This window comes from Drosophila melanogaster, chromosome X, assembly GCF_000001215.4.
Source record: "Drosophila melanogaster chromosome X".
In the NCBI taxonomy this organism is placed as follows: domain Eukaryota; kingdom Metazoa; phylum Arthropoda; class Insecta; order Diptera; family Drosophilidae; genus Drosophila; species Drosophila melanogaster.
The window spans coordinates 13,937,134-13,963,966 of NC_004354.4; the positions used below are offsets into that span (position 1 = coordinate 13,937,134).

Below are 26,833 nucleotides of genomic sequence, written 5' to 3' on the forward strand. Positions count from 1 at the left end.
CCAAATGCACTTTTGGCCATAAATCAGCGAAGAGAATGGAAAAATCAGCTGGCAAAGGGACAGTGGATGCGTGGAGGGGAGGTGCGGGAATATCGAGGATGGTTAAAGACCCGCAGGCGCCACGCCCTCTGCCGGGCAAATGAAGACATAATTTGACATAAGCGATGTTAAAGTTCACCAAATCCCAGCCCTCGAACATCAAAAGGCAGCGTCCAAGCGAACACACAAAAAGTCTAGTAAAAAACTGCGATGCAAAAACAAGCGCTCAGCAACCGACGTTTTAATGCCCTAACCTGGTAAATATTGAGTTGAATCTAAGTTCTCTAAACATTTACAAAACTAAACACAGGCATGTCATTTTATAGTTCACGATTTTATATATATATTTATATTGTATATAGCACAATACCCCGTAAAATAGAGTATTAAAAAAAGTAGTTGTGAATCTGAGAAAAAAACTAGGCATTTGACTGTTAATGATGTGGGGCAGGAGGAGTAAATGGGGTCCGCCGGTGATTGACTCGACTCAACTGGTTGATGGCTCCGCGCCTGCGCGGTCGGCACTTTTGGTGATAATGTCAAAGGCAGCCAGCGGTCTGCCACGCCCCCGCTGCCCGACCGCCCCCTCTTTAGACACCAACCCTCACACCCCCCCCCCCCCCTGCGCAATGCTTAATCATGCAAACGGCAAGAAAACCGAAATGCAGCAGCAAATGCAGCGCCTGTCAAAGCTGCGATTAATCTCACTCAAGGAAAAGCAGGATGAGGGGCATAAAGTGCAGCAGCCACTGCGGCACTGCGCACAGTGGTTAAAAATACACGAAAATAAGCAGAAAAGTATTTAAATAGGAAATTTAATGAGGCAGCCTATTGGAAATAAACCATTCAGTTATTTATTATTATTATTATTATTATGATAGATAGAATAGTTTACAAAACTAGACTAACTTAGATAGTATAGCATTAGCTACGGGGCTTACAGCTATATTTATTTACAATGTTATTATATCTTAATTTAGTTAATATCTAATTTGGTAACTAATTGCTGGCTTGTTATGTACAAATGCCTGTTTTGTTTTTAGATTTTGTGGTATAATTTAGTTTTTTTGAGGAAAAGTATGAGTTTTTGTATGTTATCTGGATTGGGTTTGCTAAGAAGGTCTAGAGGGTTGGTGTTGTTAAATATATCTTGCTTGGTTTGTAGGAGGGATGGGCATGAGTTAAATATGTGGTTTAAAGAAATATCACCTTGGCAAAACGGGCAAGTTGGTATTGAATTGGGATTTAGGTAGTGTTGGTGGGTTATGTTTGTGTGTCCTAGTCGAAGTCGTATTATTTTTATTTGGTCGAGTCTGGTCCAATTTGGGTGGGATTGTTTAAGGTAATCGCATGGGTGTGAGGTGTTCGTGTTAATAGATTGGTACCATGGACTGCAGTTTATTATGTGTTCTTTCTGTTTTGTCGCAAGGTCGGCTTTAAGGTGTTTTTTTATATCTGTGGTATTTATGTTTGGGGTGAGGATAAGTGGCATACTGCTTGCTGATTTTGCAGCTTGATCGGCTAATTCATTTCCTTTTATTCCTGAATGGCCAGGAATCCACATTATTTTAATTTTAGGTGCGTGTTGCGTTATTAGCGATCGTATTCTGCTTGGGTAAAAGCTGTTATTATTTGTGTTTTGAATTGAATCTACTGCTGATAGGGAGTCGGAGCAGATAATAAATTTGCCTCTTCGGTTTTTAGTAAGTTCTATTGCTTCTAGGATGGCGATTGTTTCGGAGGTGAGGACGGATGAATATGGGGGCAGTATGCCGTATTTCAAGACGTCTGTCTCCGTTGTAATGGCGAATGATATTGTGTAATTAATTTTTGAACCGTCAGTGAATATGAAATTGTGTGTTTTGAGGTTATTCTTTGTGTGTTCGTATAATTTTCTGTATTGGTCTGGAGATGTTTGTTCTTTCTTATGGATTCTAAGTGACGTGTCTATTAGATTGGGGAGGGTCCATGGTGGTTTGTTTTTATGGAGTTTTATTGGTTTGTAGGGTAGATTAAGTTCTAGGCTAAGTTTGATTGTTCGGTCTATTGTTGATGTTTTTTTCTTATTAGCTTTTTTAGGCTTTAAGAACTTATGTATTGGTGTGTTTTTGGAGAGGATTAGGTTTTGGGATAGTTTGGCTATTTGAAGGTCTCGTTTCATTTCTAAGGGGGGAGTATTCGATTCGTAAAGTAAGTTATTTATTGGGGTAGAGCGATATGCGCCGAGAGCTAGACGGATAGCGGAGTTAAACGGTGTTTTTATTTTGTTTAAAATGCTTTTGGGAGCATGGCCGTACAGAAACAAACCATACTCTAGTTTGGCTATAATTGTTGCTTTTGCGACATTAAGTAGTGTATGCGTGTTGCAGTTAAATTTAAGACTAGATAGGCATTTTATTATATTTAGCTTGTTGTGTAGTTTGGGTAGAAGTAGGTTTATGTGTGTGTTCCATTTGTATTTGTTGTTTAAGGTTATTCCTAGAATTTTTAAGGACGTAACGCTAGGAATTTGGAAGTTGTTGCAGCTTATCTTGCATGTGCAGTGACGTTTTCTGCATATGTGGAGGTGTTGACATTTGGATAGGGAAAGCGATGCCCCTGAGTAGGAGCACCAATTTTCTATATCGTCGAATAGATTGTCTAAGTTGAAATTTGTATTTGTGTTTTTGTTGAAATTTATTATAAGGAAGAAGTCGTCGGCATATGCGTTGAATTTAATTTCTTTATGTAGGGATATGATGTTGGATAATTTGTTGAATGCTATGAGGAAAAGTATTACGGATATGGGTGAACCTTGGGGGATTCCGTTGAATAGGGGTAACGGGCTTGATGTATGCGGACCGACGCGGACAGTTATTTTTCTGTTGCTCATGAAGTTTTTAATGTATTTTATTATTTTGGGACCCGTTTTCCATTCCTGCAATTGCTGGATTATGGAGTGCACACCTACTCGATCGAAGGCTCTTGAAAAATCAAGAGTGACGAGGGAGGTGTGCATTTTTGACTTCGTTATGAGATAGTCTACATAGAGTAGACAGTCCGAAGTCGATTTGCCTTTTTTGAACCCGAATTGTTTGTCGTTAATTAGGTTGTTGTATGTCACTAGCCACCAGAGTCTTTTCGCAATTATTTTATCAAGTATCTTTGCTATACAGCAGTTGAGGGAGATGGGTCGGTATGAGGAAGTTTTCGTTTTGTCGGTGTTTGGCTTAAGGATTGGGATGATTAGGCTTGTTTTGTAGGCTTGAGGTATGTGGCTATTGAATATTTCATTAAATAGTTTCGTTATTCGGTTTTTTGTTGTGTGGGAGCTATTTTTGATCATTTGATACGAGATTCTATTTAGTCCTGGAGCACATCCTTTTAATGTTTGTAGTGCTGAGCTAAGTTCTAGATACGTTATGTTCTCTTCTATGGTTTGGGCTATTGGAGAGGGGGTGTAGAGATGTATGTTATTTCTATATTTATTGTTCCGGAACTCCTCTGAAAAGTTCCAGTCGCCGGAGAGGTCAGAGAAATGTTGTGCGAATATGTTAGCAATTTCGTTGCTAGCCAATGTAGTCTCGTTATTTACTGGGTTTGTGATGGCATGAATTTGTTTTGCTGGGTTAAGTCCGCAGAAGCGTCTTATATTGGCCCATATTTTGGATGAGGGAGTAGTGGGATGGATGGTTGAGGTGAAAGAGCTGGAAGCTTCTTTTTTCCTCTTTTTTAGTTCGTATCTAAATATTGCGTTTTTGCGTCTATAGTCTAGAATGTTGTCAACAGTAATTGTGCGGTTTAATTTTTTCCAGGCAAGTTGTTTTTCTTTACGTAATTGGTCGAGGTGTTTATTCCACCATGGAACCCTGTATGGATGTGTGTTAGGTGAGGTTTGTGGGATGGAGAGGTTTGCGCTATAAAGGATGATTCTATTGATTAGAGCGGCTTCTTTGTTTACGTTGTGGGAGGTGGGGTATTTCTTGTTGGTTTGGTGGGTAAGAGCGTTGAACTGTTCCCAGTTGGCTTCTTTGAGTTTAAAAAAGGGTCTGTAGAATTTTTGTGGATTGGTTGTTGGGAATAGTGTTGTTATTTATAATTCTGGCTTTCAATAACTTCCATTTCGTCTTAGTAAATATTTTTATCAATAGTTTTTCTACCTTTCCAATCGCTTTCGAACCACTGTGCCCAGCAGCGTCGGCACTCATAATTGAGATATGAACTTGGCAATATTTCATAAAATGAAAATATATATAAAAAAATATCCAGTCGGCGGAGGGAACGAAAGAAAAAAAGGCGAGAAGACTGGTCAGCCAGTTGGATAGCCAAGGACCGACGACGGCGATCGCGGCTTGTTCGTCTAGAAATAACTTAATTGTCACTCAATTACTCAGTTTTCAGCTAAAAGCATTCATTGCTCTGGCTTAACGTCAAAGTGGCTCAAGAGGGGGGTGACGGGGCTGAAAATGGGGAGGAGGGGGCGGTGGTTGGTTGGTAAGCCCTGGACAGAGGATGTGGAGCCATCTGTGAGTTGCAGTTGGATAGGAACCCGTTGCCAAGGCGTGAATAATAGTTGCAGCAAAGACGCGTCTTGGCCGGTGAATGAAAATTGATGAGTTGCGACAGTTTTTGGCCAAAGGGCAAAATCACCCAGCGCACAGCATACAATCTCAAAAAAAAAAAAAAAAAAAGAAAGGAAGAGAACACGATGTACTAACTTAAGACCGACATCTTTAATGCTCTGCTAATTTCATAAATATCATTCTGTGGGAAGTTTTTCATAACAAGTTTTCTCTCAATTCCAAAAGTATCGTATTATCCTAAAATAGGTTAGTCAAAATGGTAAAAATACCAAGAAAGTCGCACGAACCATTGGAAAAAAAGGGAACGTTCCTTGAACGAGTCAAGGAATCTTCAATCGGAGGGACGCAGTAATGGAAAAACTACTTTGTCATGCTCTTGGTTCTTTGGGATTGGCCATCTCAATGCAACTATCAATCAAATCACTTGTGTGGGTGACCATTTGCTGCTACAAAAGGTCAAGCAATCCCTGATTGACATAAATGGATGCATTCATTTTGATCGTGGCCCACGATGATTGAACTTTGCTAATGAGCTTTATTGACCCCAAGGACCTGACGGATTTTATATAAAAAAAAAAATTGTAAACTCGCCTGATTGATTGACTTGCGGCTAGGAAAGACCTATTATTTATTTATGTATAGTATTTGTGAGTTTTATGTAAGCTGGAAAAGGTTGTTCGATTGGACAATTTATGACTGACACTTAACGCATTTGAACCGGTTGATTGATTGATTGATCAATAATTTTAGAATTTTTAGAATATTTAGAATATTTTTAGAATATTGTAGTGCATTGTAAGTACAAACATGCGTAGCGATTTGCCATGAATATCCAGGTTTACTTTCAATCTTCATGATTAATGCCCCCATTGAGATCACCTTTTTGCTGCGCTTATTTTTGCTCGCAACATAATTACCAACATTTAGTGCGCATCTTCCATCATGATTGATGCCGTTTTCGAGGCCCTGCCAGTGCAGAAAGTGCGCCTTGAAAAGGAGTCCACCCGCAGTCACCCCTTTCATCCACAGGCCTGCCATAAATCGCCATAAATCCTAATCAAAACTAAGCGCAAACAAGCTGCATCCAGGGAAACGAAGTGGGTATAAAATGGAGGCACCACCTCTGGAACGTGAATCTATAAATCCATTAATGCCATTTACCGCATAAACATAAAGTAAACGCGGCCCAGGATGATCATCTAACCATGATGATGAGGATGGTGATGCCGCAGACTTTTCGGGGCATCAGCACCAACGGCAAAATTTGGGATCCCAGATCCGAAAAACCCCCATCCAAAAACCTCCTGTAAGTTCCCGCTGAACCAAAGCAATTGCTCCATAAAGTAAAACTAAATTGCTCAATAATTTTGTCCACATTTGATTATGTCTTCTGAGGGGGAGTTGGTGGCTGAGGTAGATAGGCCAAAGGAACACTGAAAACAATTTGTGTCGAAATTGAAAGAAAAAACGTATTTAAGGAAGGGAATGTTCTGTATCAGTTAAATTTTATGATAGTGATAGTTACCAAATAAATAAAATATTATTACATTACATGTGTTTTTAGAAATGCGAGTATGCCTTTACATACCACAACATAATTCCAAGAGATTTTTTAAGTTGGCCTGCAAGTGTATTGCATTTTTTCCTGTGTACCGTGAACTCTTCCTCGTGGCAACCCCGTTCCTCCCCCATCTAACAACTGGCAGTCACGATTGTGCGGGGCAGGCCAACACTAAATTCAAAACCCATAAAGACATCAAAGCAGGCAACGCGTGTAACAATTTGCCAGCCAGCCAACAACAACCAATGCAACAACAGCAACAACAAATGCAACAAAACGCAAATTAACAACGGACCAACATACAAACATACATACGTACTCACTCACGGACAGGCCCAAAGGAGTCCCGAGATGTTTGGGAGTCTGGGAGGACAAGGTCTGAGGATTGGGGACTTGGGGTTTGGGCACTTGGAACTGGGGACTACAAACGACGATGACGACGACAACGATCGTTCGAAAAACACAGCGAAAAACAAAACAGCAACAACAAGGCGACCTGGCCAAGGTATCCGCACCCGCACAAAACCAACAAGAACAACACAGTGAACAACACAGTCAACAACACGAACAACAGCAGTAACAACAGAAACAACAACCTCGGGCTGCCCAAGAAGATGCTGGCCAACACAAAATTGGCAGTGCTTTTGAATAGTGAAAAAAAAGGTTAAAAGGCTACTCTTACGCCATCAGAAGTATTCTATAAATTGTTTTAATATTTTTCGAATAGTAACGATGGACTGCAGGCACATAAAAGATGGAAAAACCTGAAAGCCCTAAGAATGAAAGGAATAATTTAAACAAGTTGATCGTAAATACACCATTTGAAAAATCCTTTAAAGTTAACTATATCTGTAGCATAACTTTTCTTCAGTTTGATGCTCAGCATTTTCATTTCGTTGGCGGTTTTGCAATTTCCCGATAACAGAGACAACAGACGAGGCCACCCACACGACAATCGGAACAGGTATTGTGCTTTTCCGATTTCGATAATGGATGAACTCCGATCCACTGAAAGAAAGATGGATTGTACAGTGAGAGAGTGGGAGAGGGGGGGGGGGGGGGAGATGCCGCTGGCTCACGATCGATGGTGCAGCTGAAATGCTCATTAAAAATGTAGAAAGCTAGCTCCTCCTCACCCAAAGACCTGCGATCGATAGACCGATTTTTGCGATTACCCGACCCATCGGCCGATTGCCCGATCGCTCGCTCGCTGTCAGCGCTAATCGCACGATCTTAATTTACAGCAACAGCAATGGAGCAGGACGACTACCGGCGACAGAGAGATCATTTGAAACTAGAAAGAGACGGCGGTATGTGGCGATATAGCCATTGCGATATGAAACTAAAGGAAGGAGCTCTCTGCGATGCGATCTTGGCCAATTTGGCGAACGCAACTTTCGCTTTTGCAGCCGACTGCTAACGATCGTCAATCGACGGCAATTTATTATTATGCAGCGAACGCTTGTTCGTATTTAATTCAATTAAAAGACGGTTAGAAATCATGGTAATTATGTTTACAGGAAAGCAAAAGAATGGCAATCGTGTTCGCCGGCAAATGGCAAGTGTAATTTGTAATGATCATTAATCGAATCACACGATCCAGGTGAAAGAAAGAGGGAAAAGAAATGTGCGTACTTAATCCAATTTTAATGTCGTGATCGGTAACCGATCTGGCATGTTGCAAACTAAACTAGATCGATCGTTTAACAATCATTTATGTCACTGCAAAGCAGCAAATCTCTAAATTTATTAAATGCATACAAAGCACTTCACATATGCTGGTAAATCAAATGATGATTAAATCTAGCCTTTTGGTGCAAACAAAAAGAATTGGATTAGTAAAAAAAAAAATGGGAACTCTTCGGCCGAACAGAAAAAAAAACCCCTATCCAGATCTGGTCGAACATCAAATTGCAATTGCAAATCCATCACCATCGGCAGGAAAGAGAAAATCAAATATGAAAAGAATTCAGTACAGGCACACCAGTTACAATAATCAGAGCAACAACGTTGACAACATTGAACAACAACGCTTTCCGCTGCGCGATAAGGCTAAAAACCAAACAACCAAAAACAATTGTTGGTGAGGCGTGTGTGGGCGCAATTTTCCATTGAATTATAATTTTTTCGCATTACAATTTTTCTTCTCCAACTTTACACAGAAAAAAATGTTGCATTTTTCAAAAACTTAATGTCAATATCAAATCATTGGTAGTGAATAGTAGAAGAACTTTAAGCAAACACCAAAGAAAGGTCACACAAATTTAGTTGTTGGCGGAGCGCATGGTCACATTGAAACTTAATGTCAGCTTAAGAAAAAAATGCGATGATCCGATTTAAATTGTGGAAATTTGATTCCTGATTTCTTTTCGTGCAACTATCGCGCTCTCTTTTTCGCTCACTGTCGATTTTGGCTTGTCATAATTTTCATTACATGTTTTTCTGCCATGTTTGTTGCTTTCGTTGGGGGTAAAACCAAAGCGTACCTATAAAGCCTGATAAAGATCTTTCCATAGAGAGTGCGGGCTGTGCAACAACAACAACGAATCGCAGTTACAACAACAGCAAAACATTGAACAACAGAAAATTGCAACAATCTGATAAAGACAACAACTGAACTCAACTGAGAGACTCAATTGCGATTTGTGTCCCGACCACGAAAAAAAAAAACAAAAAGCAAAAAAAAACCTCGCAAAAAAGAAAAACTGCTGCGAAAAAGTGCGTGAGCTGGGGCCTCCAGAAACTTGTGGGTTGCGAGTTGTTCAAGACTGTTTTGTCACGGAAATTATCTCGGAAATACTGACATGACAGTCGTTGCGGAAAGTCCAATGTGTTTCCTTAGCTCAAAAAAATATGAAACAAAGCTTACTGGTTCTTATTAAAAATGAAAAATATTAAAAAAAAATTAACTTTAATACATGGTATGTCTAAAAAAAAATCCATGAAAAATATATATGCCTTTGAAAATATGTAATCAACATCTTAAAAAATAAATAGTTACAAGTGGTGTTCTTTTCAGTTGTATAGCTGTATTTAAAGAATCATTAAAGAGTTCATGAAAATGCGTTCAAGGACTGAAAAATGGGTTTTCCGCAGAGGAAACTCCAGCTGAACGACAACTGTGTCAAAACAAAACGACAACAAACAAAACACGAACAAAACTTGGCTATCTGTGTGTGCGCGCCTGCGCCTTCGATTTTCCGCACTGCCACGCCCCGTTAGCAGCGGGATTTCCATTGCCGCCCACCCACGCAGAATCCGTTGACGGATTGAGAGATTTTCCTGCAGTTTATTTTGGCTGCCTTTGGGCTGGCATGTTTGTTGGACGCAGTGGCGCAAATCGGGGACGCCATGACATTATAATATGTCAATTTTTATGCCGCTTGGCAGGCGCGTGTTAGAAAATGTCAAAATCCAGCGGCGCAGTCAAACTCTCAAGTCAGCCGCACAGCAACAACAATCAACGGCAACTACAACATCACAAAAAAAAAGGAGAAATACAGTAACAGTAACAGCAACAACTCTATTGTGCGCCCACGCGTTTTGTTCGCGTTTTAAAAAACGCGACCACTGTGTGGTGCTTGTGTCAAGCCCCCTTTAACCCCCTAATGCCCCCTCCTGGAAAGCACACCACCCCACCCCACCCCGACTCACTAGTTGTCTCAGCATGTTTGTGCTCCGGAGGTTTTCATAGTTTTTTATTTGCCTGGCATCGAACATTTTTATGCGACTCCAGCGGACGCATTGTCAGGCGCACAGGGGTTAAAATCGGGTGGCGCGGGGGTTAAATGTGGGTGGGGAGTCCGTGGATCTTATGGAGCACAACTCATGATCGTGCGGGTGCGGCTGCTATACAAGAAATTAAATCAGGTAAAACACACTTAACATTAAGCCTTTAACAGATGAATAACTCGCATAGATCTCTATAAAATACTAAAAAAAAGAAAAAACTACTAAACGTATACCAAAACCTAATATTCTTAGAAACTTTTAATCAAAGTAAGACAATGGAGGAACCTTTTACGAATTAAATTAATAATATGGCTATTTTCGCATATTCAAAATTCTTGAAATAACCCATAAACTGTTTTAAATTTAAGTGCTTTCAAATTTTCCTTTCTCCGTAAGCCTCCTGCCAAAAAAATAAAAGTAACTTTTGCTAAAGGCCAAAATAAGCCAAGCACCACGAAAATAACCCACAACAAAGGCCATGTGACCGTTTTTTTCGTCGTTTATCACGCATCGCTGTCAAAATGTCACTTTAGCTTAGCGTTGGCAGGCGATATCTGAAAAGGAGAGGGACACAGGTAGTACTACTAGTAGCAGACTCCAAAGCCACTCCACCACACCTTCTGATATTTTCCTTTCTTCCTCCCCTTTTTAGTCGCTGCGCACGCGTAATAACGCATAACAGCAACAGCAACAAAATCACGTTAATGACAGCCAAAGGGGGGGTAGCCCCCGTCCAGTAACTCTTTTTTTTTTCTAGCTACTTCTCCTCAGGCGGTGGCTTCTTTTTTCCACAAACTCCTTTCAGATGCACATCAATTCGCCTGCGGGCTAAAAAAAAAAAAAAATCTCGACCGCTGTTTTGTCACATCATTATCAGGTATCACTCCGCTCGGGAGTGAACGAGATAGTCAGCTGGCGGAGGAAAAGAGAAGGAGTGGGAGAGAGAGAGAGGGAAGCTGCATTTTCGACATTATTGACATGACAGCGAGACTTTAGCAGGTGTGAAGGAATTCGCCGTGCCTGACACTAAATCATGCCCGCCATATACGTATGAGTGCGACTGTATTATATGTCCATGAGCGCGGAACTTTTGTCGGCGACTTTGATTGCAAGTCCGCTGGTCGTCGTGATGACGATGATGATGATGTTGCCACCAGTGGCGTTAATAAAGTCATCTAGCGGTAAACACTTCCCAACAAAACCGAGTCGCGATCCACTGAGAAAATTGGAGGTAACAAGTTCTGGCCTGATTTGAAATGCGTTTCATAGGGTACAGTCAACAGATGCTCAGCTTACTAATACGCACAGTGTGACCGTTGAACTGTTGAATCAGAGTGACCAATAGCGTGTTTAAGTAGTCAAAACATTTATCCATTTGTGCAATTGATATATCCCTATCCCTGTTGGCCAGTGTAATCAGCAATGTCAATTGAAACGTTTAACGAGAGCAGAGACCCAGCTGATACCCAAGACCATGGCCGTCCGTTTGGATCCGATCGGATCGCATCGGATCGAATCGCCTGATGAAGTCCCAGAGCAGCGGACATCGAGCCAAGCGAAGGAAAAAAGTTCAGCAAGGCGGCAACAAAGTGTGCGCCTGTGTGGTTGTTGCATGAATAATTCATAGCAGCGGCACCAGTTAATAACTGAGCCGCACTCCGCAGTCTGCAGCACAAAAAGTGAAAGCTCATAAGGCAATCAGTCAAAACGTCATCAATAGAATTAAGTAATCAACTCGGGGACCCAAAACAGCAGTGGCAGCAGGCAGCAAACCAAAACTGACCACACACAACAAAACGGGGCCAGTAAAGGCAACAATGGTAAAAAAAAAAAAAAAATAATAAAGGAAGGAAAAAAGAAGGGGGCAAAGAAGAAAAAACGCAGCCAACTTCACATTGATTGCGGTCCAAAAAGGAGTCGAGAAGTCGAGAACAAAAAGAGGCGCGAGTGGCAGGACCACCGACAAAAAACGAGCACCAAAAAGAGTGGCCAGCAGCAACGGACACTCCACGGACGGACAAACGGACATACGGATAAACGGACATACGGACAACTGGACAACTGGACAACTGGACAACCGGACCTACGGACAGCAGTTGGAACAGCAGTTTTTATGGCCCTTTTCCTTTATCTGCTGCCTGCCTTTTTTCCTGCTTCGTTCTTTATTTTCATTTTATTTTTGTTTTTGGGAAGGTCTTGGACCTGCAGTTATTGTGGTTTGACCAGTTGCAGGGCACAACTCAGTTGGCCACAACCACAAAGGAGTGCAGGAGTGGGGCAGCCACAAGATATAGAACTTGGCCGGCCTGCCGAGGAGAATCTGTCGGGAAGCCAATGCAAAATTATCGGGTCTCGTATCAATGCTCAAATCCAGTTGGCATATTGGGGAATGCTTTGATTAATGTGCAAACATTATATAGGTAAAATATTATACGGAATCACAAGGTGTTTTAAGCAAATATGGTTAGATATTTAGAGCTAAAATCAAGGAATGGTTTTAAGTTTTAACAACCTTAACCAACTTACTAAATACAAACTATAATATATTCACAGCTTAATAGTTTTTATAAAAAACCACATTTATTCATTCATTCCCTACAATTCTCAGAACACTCTGTTTTAAACGAACCCAATGACCTTTTGCATTATTTCAATTAAAATTCATTATGCATTATCTCGTGTCTATTCCGTCGCTTTCGATCCTTGTTTACATATTTTATTTTTTCACTCTGGCTTGCGTTTTTCGCTTTTTTTTTCTTTTTTTTTTTGTTTGCCTTCTTCGAGGTACAATTAAAATAATTACGATAATTATATAGTTACAGTAGCGACAGTAGCCAGTGCGGAAGGACACTCCCTCTCCCTTTTCCTTGGAGGGTGCGCACATTATTTTATTATTTATTTTATAGATTCCGGCATTTGTCGCCAGACATGCGACAACTGGGCGAGCGAATTACGCAGAAATTGCCATGAAAATTACTCGATTTACCCCCATGGCCCTTATTCTGGCGGGTCCTTAACCCTCTAAGGAGGGTCTTTTGGTCACATAATTAGCCATGGCGAATAATTAACATAAGTGAGGGGCAGGACCAAGGACCAAGGACCAAGGACCAAAAGACCCGAGGCCAGCTGGAACGTGCCCAAAAAGGAGCCAATTTTGCCGCTCTGCATTTGCGGGCACGCGTCTCGAAAAGTGTCGATATATACATATGCATATATACATATATGTACATATATGCCCCAATATATCCCCTTATACATATTCACAATTTTTGGAGATGAATAAATTACGATATATTTTTTTTTTTTTTTGGTTTTTCCTTGATCCTTTGATTCGTTTCGTGTTGACTGCTTGTTGCCTGTTTGTATTCACCTTTATCGGCATCTGCCGCCTCGGGTTATCCACATCCATCAGTTAAAATGGTAATTTCAATAATTCCGTTGGGGATGAGTTCGTTTAAGGGAACTAAAGGTATGAAACAACCTGGCATTTAGGCAATTTTATTGATAAAATCACTTTTATCCAACCTTTAATGGTTAAATGTACTTTGGAGTAATCAAGTCCCCAAACAATTAAGGAAACTAATTTTCTACAAATCAATATTTTAAAATTTAACACACATAATCTTAAACTGTATAGAGATCAGTTTAAAATATGACAGAAAACTAAAGCATACTTTTATGAAAGCAAAAAACTTAAACATCCATATATATATATATATATTTTACAAATATTGTGTGACATAGAAATAGAATAACAATCATTTTAAAACTCAAAAAGAAGTTATATATTTAGATTTGATATCTTAGCATTTTCTGATATGCATAGCATGACACAAATATTTTTACCCCGCAATTCTACGCTGGCAATTCTTCTTGTGCTCCACTTTGATTTGCTTATCAAGATCAAAGAGATCGCTGCTCTTCTTGTTTCCACACATACATATACCACCTATTTCGATTTGAAACAGGCAGACGAACAGGAAGAACGGACTGCAGCATAGCGAAAAACCACACCCGCGCAAATCCAAATCTTCCAGAAGAACCACAGATTTTGACGTCTTGGATGTTGTTTAGAAGAGCTGCAATTTGCTGTGGCCTCCAAGTTCAACTAACATTAAAAGAAGTGCACAGAAACAAGAAACAGGAGAAGAAAAATGGAAGCTATGTGGCGGCGGAAGAAATGCCGCTGAAGAGAAGGATGCACGTTCGAAGACTGAAGAAACGGGGCGAAGAATCAAGCGAAGACAATTCAAGTTGCGTGCTCTGCGTGAGCGTCGTGCGTTTGACTGACTGAATGACTGACAAACTGACGAACGCCAAAACTGAACCGGGTCTAAGCCATAGCGAAGACTGAAGACTGAAGACTGCGGCCCGAAGACTGCAGACTGAAGACTTGGAGACTGACTTGGCCCATCATCCATCCATTTATTTCAGAGTTTCTGAGCTGCAGTTGCGGGAGTTGCAACGGCAAACGGAAAACCAAATTATACACATGCATGCACTGAGAGAAATTCTTAGTAAGTGCCTATACTTTTCTAATTTATCGATTCATTAGTTGTCAATCAAATCCAAAATCTTTGCAAGACTCTCTTCAAATCGAAGTACACCATATTAGGTAATATTATTTTCGATTATTTTTTCAAGTGTACCCAAGTCCGAGTGGAAGACTGGGAAGAACACCTCCCGCACCACTCATCCCCCTTCGGGCCACACCAACACAATTGAAATTCCTCTAGCGCAGAAATTGCATTTCACGCTGGAAATGCGTGCTCTGCGTGCAGCAAAAGCCAAAACCAAAGTGCAATAGCAACAAAAAAAAAACAAAAAAAAATTGCAACTGCAACAGCCACAATCATTGCTGCTGCAACAACAACTACAACAAACACATCTAGAACTGCATTCGCAGTCAGAAGAAAGACAAAACGCCTGTGATACTGTGAGAAGACAAGCTCTTGATGCACTATCAAAATTTGCTAAATTAGATAATAGGAAAATTCGAAGGAAAATATTTGCCAGAACTGTAGCATAATTTTCCATTTAATGACAGATAATTAAAACTAGCAAAGAACTAACTTTCAGTATGGCAACTTATTTTAGTGCTACCTCTTTGATAACAAGCAAACAATAGTTGTTCTACAATTTCCAATCCTAATTTTCAAATATTTTAAATAGTTTGCAAGAAAGAGTAACTGCAGTTAAGAGTTCCAGTTGAGCAGTGAAGATCAGTGGGAGGCTGCCGAGTAGCATTCGCATCCAAAGTGTAGGTGCTGCAAGGGAATTGTGGGTTGCAGCTGGGCTCATTCCTTCAAGCTGAAAAATGCCAAAAGCACAGCACTTGCAGACCAGCACAGGAAAAATATTCCTTTGATATCAGTGCAAACAGAAAATGCAGCAATGCATGCTCTTGGTGAAGTTTGATCACATATTTACTACCTTTCATATGGATATTATTTAATTATGAGGCTTCATTTCAAATGGCATCGGACTGAAATCATCTGCGACTTTCACATCCATCTCCTCACAACATTGTCATATTCAATGGTTATTTCTTGTTGATTTTTCCCCACTACCACTACTCTGCTACTTTGTTGTTGTTTACTTTTCGGGTCTTTCGATTGCCAGAAGAAGCAAAAAAAAAAAAAAAATAAAAAAATCTGCACACTTCTGCCGCCGTTGGATGTGTTTGTTGACACTCGCAACTTTTTCGCAGCCCACACAAAAAATGAGTGTGGAAAATGCGAACAGGATTCCCCAGATGAGGCAGCAATATTATGAGTAAATATTTTCAAAGCTTAAACAGCGCAGCAGTGCTTCGAAATTAAAGTATGATTAATTCGGGAATAATTTTGACCTTTAATCAAATAAGAGCCTTTTTGATCAACTGAACATGAAAAAACACCATTACCTTAACGTCCATTAACTAAGTTCAATTCCACTTTCATTAACATATTATTTCCAATTGATTTGTACATCAAGTTTTTTTTTTATTTTGCCTTACCTACCCCAATTAGCTCACTTTTTTACAACAGTTTTTCGATGGAACTTCAGGCTTTCGTTATTATATTTGCTTTATTTCGTTTTTTTTTTTTGGTTTTTTTTGGCATGACGTCAAGCTGTTCCCTTGGCCGCCAATCCTTGTGTCAAACCGTTCTTAAGGGTAAATGGAAAATCCATTAATAAATAAAAAAGCGCCACTCACCTGCAACGAGAGAAAGAGAGAGGGAAAAATACGTTAAAAAAGAATTTCATTAAGTGCAATGGGGGTTCGACTCAGTAGGGTCAAAGGGAAAATACAAATAAAATTATAAATGGCTAGTGCAAACAAAAAAAAAATGGGTAAACTGGCCGGCAAAATGGCGACGCATATGTGTGTGCATCCACACACACACACACGCACAGACAAACGCATACATTGACACTAATAAGCTGCCGAGTTTTGCGTGTGTCAACTTTTGCACTTTTTGCGCAAATGCAAATTGTGTAAAGAGAAAATAAAAAAAATATATATATATTGAAAAAAAAAAAGATGAAAGAAACATATTTTCACACGAGACATGACTAAACCCCCCTCCCCCTCCGCCACCGCTGGCAATCAGCCCATCTCGCTCGCACACTGCACGCTCCAGCGATTCGTTGGGCCAAAAGAGAGATATATGTACATATATATTACAGATATATACAAATATGTACACACGGACAAGTGCATTTATATATGCATATATGTTTACCTGTACTATAACTTCATTCCAATGGCCGCCCTGCACTTCCTACGGCCTATGGCCCTCTCTTTCTGGCGTTCCCTGAGCTACGAAAAAAAAAACATAAAATACAAAAAAAAAAAACAGAAACAAGAAAAGCCCATGCATATTGGATGTCTACGAATAGTCCAAATATTTGTTGGAAAATCGCTACAGAGAACCCCCAAAAACAGAAACAACAATCGGAACACGCAAAGCCCAAAGACAAGGCTCTAAAATGTACACTGCCCGAAAATTGTTGTAAATTAAATAAGCGAAAAAAAAATGAATCAATCTAGCTTGCCATTACTACTATTTTGAAATAGTAAATGTAGTTATGTATGCTCTAAAGTTAATTGGCTAAACTTTAATTTTCTTCTTTCACTGCGTACTGTACGAATTTAAGAGCAAACGAACTATTTGGCGCAGTGTAGGTCAAAGAGGAGGCGTGGTGTGTGTGCTGGCTGCTTCTTCGCCCTTCCCCTATTTATTTTTATGGGTAGGGTTAGCTCGATTTCAGCTAAGGACATCCACAAACACACACAAACGCACACACTGAAGCACACATACACAAAGAGCAAAACTAGAGAAATACACACTATTCTTCCTGTTCCTATGCCTTCAGCTACTCTTCCACCTTTTAACCCTTCCGTTGTTGTAGTTCTTGGCTGAACGCATTTAATGGTCGAACAAATGCCTCTATTTTTTTTCCTGTTGTATTTTTTGAGGGTGAGAACTCACACACACACGTGCAAGCGGTAAGGGTTGCTAACCCTCCCGTGCGTATGTATATATATACATATATGTGTGTGTGTGCGGGATGAAAACTAGTGCCCCTAGAGTGCGAAAGAAAGAGAAGGTGCGCAACTGGCACATTTAACCAATTGGCAGCCATTTTTAGTTTTGGCCACCACAAATCCAAGTAACTTTTCATGGAAAAAAAGGTTACGTCGATCAGCAAAATCTATTAAATTTTGCTTCATTATATATATTATATAAATCACAATTCGCGACAATTTATATCATAAAAATGTAACCCAATAACTTTTAAGTTTTAACAAGAGTGTACTTTCTTATCGCCAGGAAGTGTGCATTTTTCTCAGAACCTCTTTAAATTTAAGAGCGCGATAATTTCTACTTCAATTTTAGATCAATCGAGCTTTTTGTGTAATACCATTTACCCTATTGATTTGCTGTTCTTATTGTTATATCATTTTTATATGTGAATCGATCGATGCAATGTATGCAGATCCATTGTGTCCAGCTGTTAACTTCAATCTTTCGTTTTTTTTTTTATTATTGATATCCTATCCAAATATTTACATCACTTCTTTTATGATGTTTTTCATGACCATGCATTGCTATAATACAATAATAGTAATAGTGTTTTACAATTTCTTCTACCTACAATACATAGCAGGCTCTGACTTTTAAGTTTCCCCATGTCTGTAGTATCTGCTTTCCCGAAATCACTTTAATCAGAGCGCTGGTCCGGAATAGACATTGTCGACTGACTTTCTTATTTTTTATTGTATCAGTTAAAATTCTCAATGTGTCGATAAGAAAACAGACGCTGAACGAAAAAAACAAGAAAATTCGTAGTGTTATTCATTTGTTTGCCTGCCCCAACCCAAAGAATAAAGTGTGATTTTCACAATGGCCAAGGATCAAGAGGGAAACACATATCAACCAACCGTCCCGGAGTCCACGGAGGACCAAAAACGGGAGCAGCGTGCCCGCCTCATCAAAGCATTGAGCCGCTTCAAGCCCCGCGATGCCAGTCCGCTTCAGTTCTACAACTGCGTTCGCGAATTGTGCATCATGCACAATTGCAGCATCGACGAGGGTCTGGAACGAGCGGCATTAACTTGGCCAGGACTTAGCATGCGACAGCGTGAGCTATACGATTCGGTAAGTGAAAGCCATAGATTAGAACTTCCTTTTTAAAGCGGCAAATCGAACTGTCTTCAACTATAACAGCAACGTCACGCAGAACTACCGATACCTGTTCCACGTCACCTGATCTACCGAGCATTCCAGAAGGAGAGCAAGGGTCTGTGGTCCCTGGGCCGCTCCTCGGTGGGTGGCAACAAGCAGAGCACCCGCTACACCCTGGAGTCCTACAAGCCGCCGCCCAAGTTGTCCCGTCTAAAGACGCAGCTGAATGAGCGTCGTCCCAAGTACGACAATCTATTGGATCTGCCGCCCAAGGAGGCAGCTATGCGCGTGCCACCGGAGCCGAATCGTAAATTTTCCAGGGTATCACCATCATCCGGTCGACGGATACGTAGTTTTACGCCACCGGCCGTTACGCGTGTTCGATCCATTCAGCAGATTCTGTCAATGGCCAGTGTGGACATGAAGAAGAGCTTACGGTTACGGAATCCGGGTAAATGCAATCGAACCAAGAAACCCGAAACGGTTGAAGCCGGCAAATCGCAACCGGATAAACTGCCAACCGGAATTTCCAAGCTGACGAAAAAGAAGACGATCAAACGCAAAGGCATCGCCTCCAAGGCAAAGCGTTTGGCCAAGGATGAGGATCTGCTGTCCTCGAACAGCTGGGAAGAGGCCATCGGATGTGTTCGTCGGCGTCTCATGATGTACAAGCCCTTAAAGTCCTAAATCCTAACTATATATACTACATATATATATGTATATACCCCACAAAATGGTGTCAGTAAGTGTAGTTTTTACTTGTTAAAGAATTACATCATTGTCCTCAATTGAAAGGCTGATTGTTAGTCGTGCTCTTCTTTAAGACAACGCAAGCCCCAAGATGTTAAATTAAAAGTATGTGCTTATAACTCAAGATCTAAACAATCTAAAGCATTTTATTTGGCAAATCTTATGGGGTATTATGATCACAAGAAAAGTAAAAAAAATAAAAACAGAAAGGTGATTCATCAATTTGATGGCAACCATTTCGGCAAACCTTTGTGTTGAATTGATTCACCCAGATTAACATAACAACATAAAAAGTGTCCAATAAATACTATAATTAAAAGCATTGAGATCTTAACATTTCGTTCGAGGGAAACATGAGAAAACACTAACAATTTTCTAGGCAATTCTATGGCCGCTTGTGTCTCGTTATTCCTCAACTTCTTTTCCTATTAGTTTTATTTTTCTGGTTTCCAAGCGGTCGCAATCATTTTGATGAACCGTTAGTTAAGCACCAACAACAGCAACAATAGCTAATAAAACATTAACGCACACACTGGCATATAGAAGCCCAAAAAAAAGAAGATAAATAAAATCAGCAGAGGCAGAGAAAAAAAAATTCGCAAAAGTTTTATTTCACTTTTTTTTGCCAATCGGCACGCAGAAACGACGTTGAGCATTTGACCTAAATTCGAGGACAGCTCTTCTTCTACGTTTTCTACTATTTTTTTTTTTTTTTTTTTGCGTTCTCAACGCGCTTTTGTGCGTTACCCAAAAACAAAAAAAAAAACCGAAAAAACGAGAGAAACGCAAAAAATTCGCAAACTTTTTTGTGCGACTGCTAATTTCGCAAAGGCAAACAAAAAACATTTCAATTCCGCATAGAGAAAGAGAAGCGAAGAGTTGGTTAAGAAACAAGACCGAAACAACTGTACAAAAGTCAGTTTATTTTATTTTATTTATTTATTTATTTTTTGGGGATTTTTGTATTGTTTTTTGATTGCCTATGTCACGAAAATTTTTTTGCGTTTTACCTTTTGGCAATTTTCAGTTTTGCGGGGATAACTTTTTCAGGAGAATTTGTATTCTACCTGTTTGGCAGAAGATTTGTACAATAGATATCACACAGAGAAATGCGTTATAAAATGGTGGGTTTGAAGTAGTTTTTCAAATATTAAACATGCAGACATAGCCTATCGCGGTTTTAAAACAAGTTTAAATTCCAAATAAAATCTGGGAAAATTCTATTAACTTAAACTTTCTTAATTCTTAAGCTTAAATTGTGGAGAAAGTTATTGCGTTCTTTGCTAATGCCTGGTTATTTTCAAGGATGTCTTATCGACGCCTTTAATTTACTTTTTCGACGAAACTTTCAACAAGCGTATATACTTTTTAGCCAGAACTAACCAACTTAACCACCCTACTCGTCTGCATCTAAGATTAATTTGAATCATCCGATTTCATTGCCATTCTTTCTTCTTTTTGGCCCATAACAATTTATAGACGCTTTTGCTTGGCAAAAGCTTTGATGACGCTCCAAAAAGACACATATGGCATAAGTACATTATTCAAGGGTATAATGATTTATTTAACGACTTTCAATGGCATTTTACAAACAGCAACAAATTCTATTTTAATTTTGAAAAATATATACCTTTTAAGGTATAGTTTAAAAGATATGAAATTCAATATAAACAAAAATAAATCGCTTTTTTATCACTAAGTTGTGTTTTACCAAGATCATTTGCCTAAATTATATATCTGCCTAATCTTGGCTTCCCCGATTTCTCTGCACTTTTTGTTTTAGTTTTCTTTCTTTTTTGCTTGTTGCTTTGCTCTTGCGCCATTTGACTTCTAACCGCTTTTGTGGCTTCAAACATATCTACAGACCTACATGGTACATCTACATATGAATCTGCTATTTTTTAAGTCGCTAACTAGGCAAAAGCCACCAAGTTAACCCAACTAGGCGTCCCTCGCCCCTCTTCTTATACATATATATATTTTTTTTCTATTGGGCGCTGCTGTCTATTTGGCTTTGTTTTGTTGTCAAGCTGGTGTCCAAAATCCAAAAAAAAAAAAAAAATAGCAACAAATTCAGCAAGAGCAAGAGTACAACGCTGATTACGCAATGCGTTCGGGAAACACACACAAACGCACATGCAAACAAAAAATAGACACACACAGGCAAGGTTTTTGTTTCGTTTCCGCGATCAACGCGCTTGCGAAAACTCACACAAGCATACACCGAAAAAAATTCGCATATAACAACAAAGTAGCTTGTGCGTGCGACCCAATTGGAAATTTGACACACATTGACAGCGTAGATAGGCGAAAAAAAAAATAGTGTGCGGCACGGAGAGGAGGAGGAGAAGGGCAGGGATGTCGAGGGGATCAGGGAGTGACGAAGCCCAGAAGCAGCTGCTCAGATACAAAGATACACATCCACAAGAAGCGCGGATACAAGTTCACATGTATCTACTGTGAACGAAATGTGTGCGAAATGATACACTCACCAAAGAGAAGGTTTCCAAACACAAGCAACATTTACAAGATACTAAAATTAAAATTAAAACATAAGTTGCGTGATATCTGATTGTTTTATATACAATAAAGAATATTTAATAAATTTAATAGAATTGAAAGAATTTCTTAAAATTCGTTGTTTTTTTTTTCCCAAAATGACAATATTATGAGCAATTGATTTTGTTCTTTCATAATTTTAATTATATTAATATATGCAGGGCATTTTTTGCACACCTTCTTCGCCAGCGTTTTTCATGGCGAAATTTAAAAGAGAAAATTATAAAAAAAAAGTGTGTGTGGGGGAAACACACATCTGCGGATTTGTGTGTGTTTGCACTCATTGCTCATTTGTTTCGTGGGCTTAGAGTAACTGGCAACTGGCCTGACCTTTGGCTTGACCGTGGGCGTGAATTGCGAATAGTTGCGAAAATACAAAACACACAAAAAAAAAAGAAAAGAGCGTACTTTGCAAAACCAAAGAGCTGGAAAAAAAAGAAGCTCGAAATGGCAGACAAAACTGTTTCTAGCGGGCTGCTTGTCGCACAGCTGAAATTCAATGCTATCTACGCACATCTACAAACACAAATTAGTTCAGTAGGTGCTTCGATGTTATTGTTTTTGTTGTTCCTGACGTTGGGGTTTAATTTTAGATGGCTGTGGAAAAATTAAACATTTCTCAGTGCGAAGTGCCAGCGAGAAAGAGAGATAGTGAGAGAGAGGGAGAGAGGGAGAGAGGGAGAGGGGCAGCGTGGCTGGGCCCATAAAAAATTCGCACATTTCTGTCCTTGACACACATTGCGTATACGCAATCTACGCAGCCGGCTACGCAAAGCTGATTTCGTTTATGAGTGCGTGCGATTTTTTTTTTTTTTTTGTTTCTAGTTCCCCTCTTTTTTCGCAATTTCGCATTTGTGTGTGACCCACATATGAAATCAAACAGATACAGATAACATATGTTTTCCTTTATATGCCTAGGAATTTTTGCATACACTATTTTTTTTTTTTTTGCGGAAGACAAATTTGCATAGTTGAGAAAATATTGTTTGGCAAGCGGGTAAATTTCGTATTTCTCCCACTATGTCATTGATTAATGGAACCATCGTTTGTGCATTTATATTCCCCGCTGCGAGGTCAGAAGGTCGCAAAAACGCATCGCAAGAGTCGCAGCAATTGACAGCTGCCAGTGGAGGAATGGCGATTCATATATTTTCAATGGTCAGAAAATGCCAAAAGTTAGCACCAAAATATGGCATTTAGACTTTGCTATTAAAATGTATAAAAATAATATGGAAATATCTGTACATGTAAGCTCTAAAGTTAGAAAGGGATAATGAAATGATTTGAAAATTGTTTAAAACAATTGGTTTAGTATAACTTCCGGTATATTATAAAAACCTATGTTTTGCTTTTTGAATTAATAAACAGCATTAATCAAAATATTCATAGATAAAAAAATTTACAAATTCTTTCTATATCTAATATGTGTATATTTCTCTATCTTTTCTACAACATTTTTTCTTACAATAATTTTGCAGGTATATTTCTAAATTTTTGCTTAATGTCATGCGTTGAGGTGCTAAGAACGTGCCTTCTGCCGTTTTTCAGTATTTTATTTTTGTGCGATAACAAAATATTGCTAATATTATATACAAATGCCTCTATATAATATATAGTTTTCAGTAGGGCGGTACATCTCATCACACACATATATTGTAGTTCGCCCAAAAATTCTAGTCAGCAAAGTGTGACTGATAAAAGTTCGTTTCTATCTTGGTGATATTTTATGCCTCTTCTTTTTTTTTTTTTTTGTATTTTTTAATGATTTTTTGTGTTTGCCAAACATGCAAAATTGCGTAAGCAGCAATAGGCGAAACTAGAGAGAGAGAGAGATTAGAAAAGCACGAGAGCGAGAGAATTGGCAAAAATGCGAAAGACAACAAAAAAAAAAAGAATCGCAAGCACACGGATACAGATACCAATACCAATGCAAATCTACACATTCGCACGCTCTTCAACTTGACTTTGAAAAATGTTGACAGAGCGCAAAAAAAAAAGAGAGGTAGCGCTCGCGATTTTCGGCAACATTTTTTCCTGTATTGCGGATTGTATTGTTTTTGCCATTTTTTTTTCTTTTCAGCTCGTTTTTTTTTTTTTTGGGTGCGTGCGTTGATCTCGCCGAATTTCGGCTACGCACTTTTTTGCGATTGCGAATTTCTCTGCCTTTTTTCGCATTTTCTTGTCATTGTGCGTGTGAGTTCATTGACTTTTGTGCGTTCTGTGCGTGCCTCTCTTTTTTTTTTTGGTGATTTGAGGCCTACAAAGTGTTGTTGTTTGGCCGTCTGTAATTTTTGTGCGTGTCGTTGATCTCTTTCAGGCCGAAAAAAAAAAAATTGTGCGGGGTTCATTGAACCCCTTGATTTGGGGCTTATGGGGCGTAGGAAAGTTCAATAGACTCGCGAATTTTTTTTATGGTTCGCCTAGCTTATATTCTGCGCTGTCGCTTCGATTTAGGCATAGAAACAGGCAGTTATTAATCATGGACAGAATCTGATTAAAGGGTTGATAAAGAATGGCTCTTTGGCTAATTTATGTGGGCTATATGGGACTTAAAGTATGATAGCGAAGTTTTAAATGATATGAATTCAAAGTAGTGAAAAATCAGCAACATTTTGTAGATATATTATATGATTTATGTTGACCTTTCTGAACTTTCACAAATGTTAACCTATTTCACCCTTTAATCAAATTAAGATGTTTCCATTACTAAATTGCAGCTAATTCTTCTTATTTTAACTTTTCCTTTCTCTAGCGCCCATTAGTTGTAATTTTATTTTTACTTCCATTAGTTGAACTCCTTTTGCCTTCAAAGATGAAAACCCGCCCGCATTTAGTAACGAATTCAACAACGCGATCCAACAATCGATCTTTCACGCCTGCCCCAGCCTTCACTTTATTTTCCGCGCAATTTGCAGGCTGCCATCATTTTTCAACGCTTCACAGTCGTGAGGGGGTGGAGTGCAAAAAAAAATAGATGCAAACAAAACTTAAAAAAAAATATACACAAATAAATACATATAAAAAAAGGGTTGAGCTGCCTAGGTGAGAGCATAATTTATGCCAAATTTATGCATTTTTTTGCTGCCGCTTCTTTGCTTTTACCTCGTCTTTTTGCCTCAACTTTCGAAAGTTCTCTTTTATTTCACTTTATTCGGCCTGCCATTTTGGCCAAAGCCATGGGAAACATTTTGCAATGGTCAAAACGCGTGTCGATTCTGCCCGTTTGGTGAAATTTCGTTTCTAATGTCCGCTGACAACTGCGAAAAGGTCAGGCATTAACTTATTAATTTATATAAATTTATGATAGTTCCCATTTAAACGACAAAGAAATGTGTGAGCTTGAATGATTTTATGCAATAAATAAATTACCTTTTGTGCTAAGTGGTTTGTTAAAATAATAACTATTAAAAATGTTAATAAATGTTTGATTATCGTATAATAATTGAGCGCATAGATGCTTAAAATTTATATATTTTAATCATTTTAAAAATCGTAGAACTACGAAAGTGTCTGTTCTGCGGGCCATTTGATGTTCCCCCAATTTCTAAAAAAGTGTGCAAAAAACCGGTTGTTGTTTTAATTTGCTAGCGTCTTCCACGCGAATCGCAAGTGAGAAATCAAGACCGGCAAAACAAAAGGCTGCAGAAACTGTCACCCAGAAGAAGCGAAGAGTCTAACGGGTTTCTAGTCATCTAGGCTGTCGAAAGTGTTTCTAACTGGCCATAAAAAAAAAAAAAAATAAATATAATAATAATTTACAGCTCTGTGTGCGTGTTCATCAGCTGCAATGATTATGTAACTCTGAGCGCAATTAAAACAAAACAAAAAAAAAAAAAATAGCGAAAAAAAAAACAAGCGACTGTGCTGCTACACCAACAATGGCTAACTGAATTAACCTTGTTCTGTGGACGGAAATTGCACAGACACATGGAGCGATAGAGATACACTTTGTATCTTTATTTGTATCTTGTGGGGTCCTTGGCTATAATTAATCCACAATTACACATACACAGAAGGAGAACACGCAAACGGGGCCCCAGCCACGATCAGATATGGCATTTTTTTTCCTCTTTTTTTTGCTGTATTTTATTTGCTATTTTTTTTTTTTTTTTGGCCAAACCAAACTGAAAAATTCAGCTCCGTCCGAAATGCTAATTGCCAATGGGTCAGACCCCCCCGGCTTGCATGTCGCGTTGTTCCTGCTGCTATTAGTTGAAAAGTCAGTCACACAATGTGTCACGCAGCAAAGTGCAACTCCACTAACACATACGCTTTTCCCATCGCTTCTCAAACTGGTAAAAAAAAAAAAACATAAGAAAACTAAATAAATAAGGTGAAAAAAAAACACGCATACGCAATGTGTTCCGGGCGGTCGGAGCGAAATTTGAAAGCGCAGTCAGAGTTTTAAATCAGTGGGAAATCACTGCGGAATCACACGGATTTTCAAGGTTTCTAGCTCATGTGGAGTTCCATATTTAATTGCTTTAAATATACTAAAAATAATTCTTTCTTCTACATGATTCTATTGTACATAAATCATATATTATATTGTGTATAAAGGAAAAATGTGCATACATATGATACTAGCTTCATAACTATAGCAGCTTCTAAACTTTTATTTAGGTGATCTTTACTTGGCTTAAAAATTAATTTTCTGCAGCCCTAAAAAATAGTAGAGTTGTCTATGCTTCCTTCTTGGTTTTTTTTTTCCCCCACTTGTGCATTACTTGTTCGGCCAATGTTATGCATTATAATTGTACAATAGTAATTGTTGTTGCTGTGTAAATTAGAAGGCGGCTGTCAGATAAAAACAGCAACTACAGGGAAAAAAATGTAAAGAAAAACTACGAAAAAAAAAGGCAAAATTGAACAACGCAACTGAGAAATGCGCAATAATTGATGCACGCAAAATGCGATTTTACCGCCCCAAATGGGTGCGAGCGAGACGGCGCTAG

The 26,833-nt window shown here is 39.1% G+C and overlaps 2 protein-coding genes across 7 annotated transcripts in view, besides 1 other annotated feature; one reads left to right on the forward strand and one right to left on the reverse strand.

The window, feature by feature from the left end:
* mamo (maternal gene required for meiosis) overlaps positions 1-26,833 on the reverse strand; it is a 144,412-nt gene that overhangs the window by 91,018 nt on the left and 26,561 nt on the right. Inside the window, exon 1 of one of the 6 annotated variants that reach the window (NM_001258733.1) lies at positions 9,817-9,943. The exons of the other annotated variants lie outside the window; for them this stretch is intronic. The gene's annotated coding sequence lies outside the window, so the exon portion shown is untranslated. Of the gene's footprint in view, positions 1-9,816; positions 9,944-26,833 lie in introns of those variants that run through there. 6 annotated transcript variants of the gene reach the window in all.
* Positions 903-4,108: a mobile genetic element.
* CG11068 (uncharacterized protein) lies at positions 18,103-19,441 on the forward strand. The gene is made up of 2 exons (NM_132708.4): positions 18,103-18,542; positions 18,612-19,441. Exons 1-2 carry the CDS (start codon positions 18,288-18,290, stop codon positions 19,254-19,256), a joined length of 900 nt encoding a protein of 299 aa, NP_572936.1. The 5' UTR covers positions 18,103-18,287; the 3' UTR covers positions 19,257-19,441.